The following is a 4,540-nucleotide window of genomic DNA, read 5'->3' as shown; positions in this document are numbered from 1 at the left end:
TAAAAGGTAAAGTGAGATGATTGAACAAAAAGCCCATTACTACAAGCTCGCCTTTCATCAATCTAAAGAAATAGGACAGCAAGGGTTGGTGGGTGGGCATGGGCAGGAGCCAGCTGGGCTGTATTGGTCCCAGCTCTGAGTTCTGAGAGAAATCCCTGGGGAGCTGGTCAGCTAGCAGAGAGCCCCTCCAAGTGCAGCTTGTTCTCCCTGTGAGGGATGTGAGGCAGGATGGCAGAGAGAACCGTAGGCAGGCATGAGCCCTTGCAGGACAGGGAGAGGGAAAGCAGCAGAGCCTGGCTGCAGGAGAGCACATGTAAAGACAGACAAACCAAGAGGCAATATCACAGGCAAGACAAACCCCAGTGAAATTACACATGTGAGGTCTTATTCTGCAGCATGCTCTGGGCCCAAGCATGGATATTTACCCAGTCGTTTGTGTCTCCATTGTAGATTCAGAACAATGGGCATCCTCCATGGGACCTTCCAGTCTCTCCAGAAGCCTGTTGTGCAGAACACCTCCAAGGGAAGCTACAAGAAGAAATGAGGTATTGACCAGGGGAAGGGGACAGGTCAGTATCTGGATGCTGTGACCCTCTCCATGCTGTGCATGTGCTCCTCCTGGCCATGACTGAGTGGAGAAGGAGAAGTTTGGGACAGAGAATCTTTATTCATGTGCACATTAAACATAGGTGTCCAGGGAGACAGGAGGGGGATGCTGAAGCATCTAGTCACCAGCATTGCAGTCAGGCACCGGGTACAGATGTGAGTGGGTCTCTCCTGACACTCTAAAAACTCAGAGGCTTTACCAAATCCACAAGCAGATGTGGGGTGATGGCCTGGGACATCCGGGACATCAGAATGATATACCACTTGGCAATGGGCAGTGGAGGGGAGACAGCTGGATGGATGTTGTGAACTTCTTGTGGGAAGGTGGTAAATGATTCACAGGAGCTAATGCTTGGCAAAGGCAGGAAAGGGGCTATTTGCAGAGCCTCAGGCTGGAGGCTGAGCTTGAAGCCAAGGTCTCTGAGCTCCTTGCCCTGTGTTTGTGCCTCTGTGCAGACCTGGGTGTCCAGTTGCTTCAATGCCATGTGGCTGTGCAGCCGGTGATACCCCTTCCTGATGCCACTTCCCTGTTTTCAGCGCAAAGCACAAGCCTGCAAGAGGGCACGGAGGACAGTACACGTTTCTGGGAGAGGAGCAGAGAGTCGGGTTTGCCAGGCAGTCTGAGAGAGGAGCGAGGACGACAGTAATCACAGGTCTGTCTCCATAGCACCCACCTCCCTGGACCCCAGAGGAGGGCGAGTGGCTGCGCGTGGGTCCAGGGTGCCTCTTTGTAGTGCCACAGCTGCCTATCTGTGTGGGACATTGGTTCTCAGGCAACCAGGACAGAGGAGCACCACATCTGCCAGCCTCAGTGGGGAGGAGGGCTTGCGGGCGATCAGCCCTGCTGTGCCCCAAAATGTACAGGCATGCACGGGCCCCAGGGGCATGTGGATGCTGGAAACCTGTGGCATCAATGGGTGTCTCAGGGCTATGGAGGGGGGAGGCGGGCAGGGGGAGCCCTGCACTTCAGACCCTGTCATGCCTGAGTTTTACTTAGTCATCCAGAGATCACAAGGGATGTCCTTGTCTGACCAGAACCGAAAGAAAAGCATTTTCCCAGAATAGCTCTTAACCTCCTCCTTACCAGACTGCAGTGTTTTGCCCCCCTCCCAGCACTGCAATTTCCTGATGAATGCCTGTCTTGTCCAACGTGGGACCATGGTGCAAAGGGCTAAGCGAGCCACACTGTCCTCCCAGTGCTGGCCCATGCACGGGACATCATTAAGCCACCTTCGCTGTGACCAAAAATGCACCCCCCTTGACCCAGTAACATGTGCACAGCACAGCCGGGGCAGGACTGAGATGCTGCTGCTCGACTTGCAAGGGTAGTAGTCCTGAGACCTCAGTGACACAGGCTCAGAGCACACCTTGGGAAGGGTGCCATGACATGCAACAACCAAGGGGTCCCATCCTCCGTGTTTTGCAGCAGGCATCCCCGCAGCAGGCTTTACCATGGTATCAAGAGAGCACGTGAGCACCGGGATGGGTCTGTTACAACAGAGGTGCACCGGGCAACTGCTGTGTGCGCTGACCCTCCTCGAGGCTGCTGGGGCCTTGGCCTTGATGTTCTACGCGCTGCTGTGGGAAGCCGGGAACCTGGTCGACCTCCCTGACAAACGCATCGGCTTTTACAACTTCTGCCTGTGGAATGAGACAGACAGGGAGCTGCAGTGCCTGGAGTACCAGCATCTGCAGGCAATGGGCATAAGCCTACCAGGAATTATGTTAGCCAGGGTCTGTGTGTATGCCTGCCTGGTCTTCTGCCTCTTCTACCCCATTTTTGTTGCACATGTGAAGTGCACAGAGGAGAGACAGGGCTGGAAGGTGATCCTCATCATACTCATCATCAAGATGATAATCCTGTCTGGAGGCCTGGGTACATTTCTCTTCCAAACCTCGCAGTGGATTCACCCCTCTGATTTCACTGGGGGTTTCCTGGCACTGCTTGGGACTCAGGTTCTGCTATTACTCCAGATTCTCACTGCCACGATGTACCTCAGCTGGGCCAAGCACACACACCCGTGTTAAAGCCCTTTTATTGAAGAGTCCCTGCCTGCCGAGATTTGTCAGCGAAGAACATGCAAAAGCTGTTGATAACCTGATTTAAAACAGTAATCCCACTACAGCTTTAGTCCCTGGCAGGAATTTGATGTTTAGTCCAGAGGCCCATGTCCAGCCACGCTCGGCACACAGCTGTGATGGTGGCTGCTGGCTGGCACCACTCCTGCAGGGAGCATGCATCAGGCGCCAACACCCACAGCACAGCATGGGAGCCTCCCGGGAACAGCAAGCGGTGTGTAACACATCCCTCGGCCTGGGGCACATCATCAAAGCGACAGCATTTCTGGCCCTGACCCAGAGGACAGTGAAGGGGACAGATCAGAACCAGCACACAGTGGACACATCCCTCTGGCCATATCTAGCCTAAGTATAGGCAGGCAGAGAAGCAAACAGGCTTCCTTTCTTGGAGTTGCCCAAAGCAAGACTGTTCCTTCTCCACCTCCTGGACTAACCAGGGATGTCTTTGAAGCAACTGTGACTTAAGGAGCTGTGGCTTCACATTGCAGTCGCAGCAGTGGCAGCCCCAGAGGTGCACCAGAAATACTTTCCTCAGTACCAGCATCGGTACTTCTCCTGCTGGAATAATATCTGGAGTGACTCTGATGTAGTTCATTAGGGTGAAGTGGCCACGTCCAGCCCCAGCAGCAGCACAGCACCTAGAGGGGCAGCCTAACAACTTGCTGAACACTGAACACAGCCCTAATGAGGAGCGTTTCCATGAGGAGGCAGAGGATTTGGGTGCAGAGCCCCAGGTTTGTCCCCCGTGATATGGGGCTGAGCCCAGCACTCCAGCAGCCTCTGAGACTCCAGAGAGACAGGTTCTGTGCAAGGGCAGCTCACCACAGAGCCAGTTCAGCCCAACACATGCCCCATGCAAGGGTGTGCTCAGGGAGCAAGGGCAGGGCTGCCGCAGGCCAGGTGCAGTGCCCCAGCTGGGCCATCGCAGCCAGAGCGTTGGATGGGGTCTCTCTGCTGTGGCGGTGCACAGCGCTGCTCAGTGCCATGTCTGTAACCTCGCATAAAGAAGCACCTGCTTTCCCTCTTCGGGCACAGGAGGGTCTGTTTTCTCTTCTGCTTCCGTCTTGGTGGAGATGCAGCTGGTGATGCTGGTTTGACCGATTCTTCATTTCAATAAAGGCTCTCACACCTGCCCTGGCCTCATGCAGTTTAGTCATCCCCCCCTTGGACCAGGAAGAGGATGGTGAGCCATCCTCATCTCTTCCTAGACCGCCATAAACACTGCCATAGGGTCAGACCCCTTGGGGTGGTCCCTACCCCTGCCAGTCTGCTTCCACCCAGGTCTTCCTCAGCTCTGAGAGGCCTGTCCCAGCCTGGAGGCAAATTCAGCATCAGGCCCAAAGGGGATAGCCTGCCAGGCCCCACTGCAGCTGTCACAGAGAGCCTGCAAGCACATGGCACATGGCAGCCTCTGCAGAGCCAGCAAAGGCCTTTCAGGGCCAGCAACTCCTTCTTCCCTTCCAGGCCCAACATTGACCCACCAAAGAGACACTCCTAGAAACCCAAATGTCCTCTTTAATCTGTCCATGCTCCAAGATGCCAAACAGAAATTAACATAACCTACTCTGGAGCCAAATCCCACTGAACCCAGACACCCTGGGAGAAGTGAGTGTCCCCTTCCTTTTCCCCCGTGGCCTTCACGGGCCTCCTACCAGCTCCACAGGCCACCAACGCGGCAGATACACAGCCCACTCCGGGCCCTCCTCCTGCCATCCTCAATGCTGTGGGAGGAGACACCGTCCCCACCGTCTCCTCTGCCACAGAAGAGGCAACATTAGCTGAAAAAGATCTCTCTGACATATTTCAGAACATCGTCCTCAGAGTCCCCCCTGCCAGTCCTCTCTGCGGTGGCACC

The 4,540-nt window shown here is 55.2% G+C and overlaps 1 protein-coding gene across 1 annotated transcript; it reads left to right on the top strand.

Moving 5' to 3' along the window:
- The first annotated feature begins 2,058 nt into the window (after window positions 1-2,058).
- On the top strand, window positions 2,059-2,634 carry TMEM140 (transmembrane protein 140). Its single transcript, XM_010076822.1, has one exon. It carries the CDS (start codon window positions 2,059-2,061, stop codon window positions 2,632-2,634), a length of 576 nt encoding a protein of 191 aa, XP_010075124.1.
- The last annotated feature ends 1,906 nt before the right edge of the window (window positions 2,635-4,540 follow it).

The sequence above is a fragment of the Pterocles gutturalis genome, unplaced genomic scaffold (genome assembly GCF_000699245.1).
Source record: "Pterocles gutturalis isolate BGI_N339 unplaced genomic scaffold, ASM69924v1 scaffold5638, whole genome shotgun sequence".
In the NCBI taxonomy this organism is placed as follows: Eukaryota; Metazoa; Chordata; class Aves; order Pterocliformes; family Pteroclidae; genus Pterocles; species Pterocles gutturalis.
This window is presented reverse-complemented; position numbering and strand designations above follow the sequence as displayed.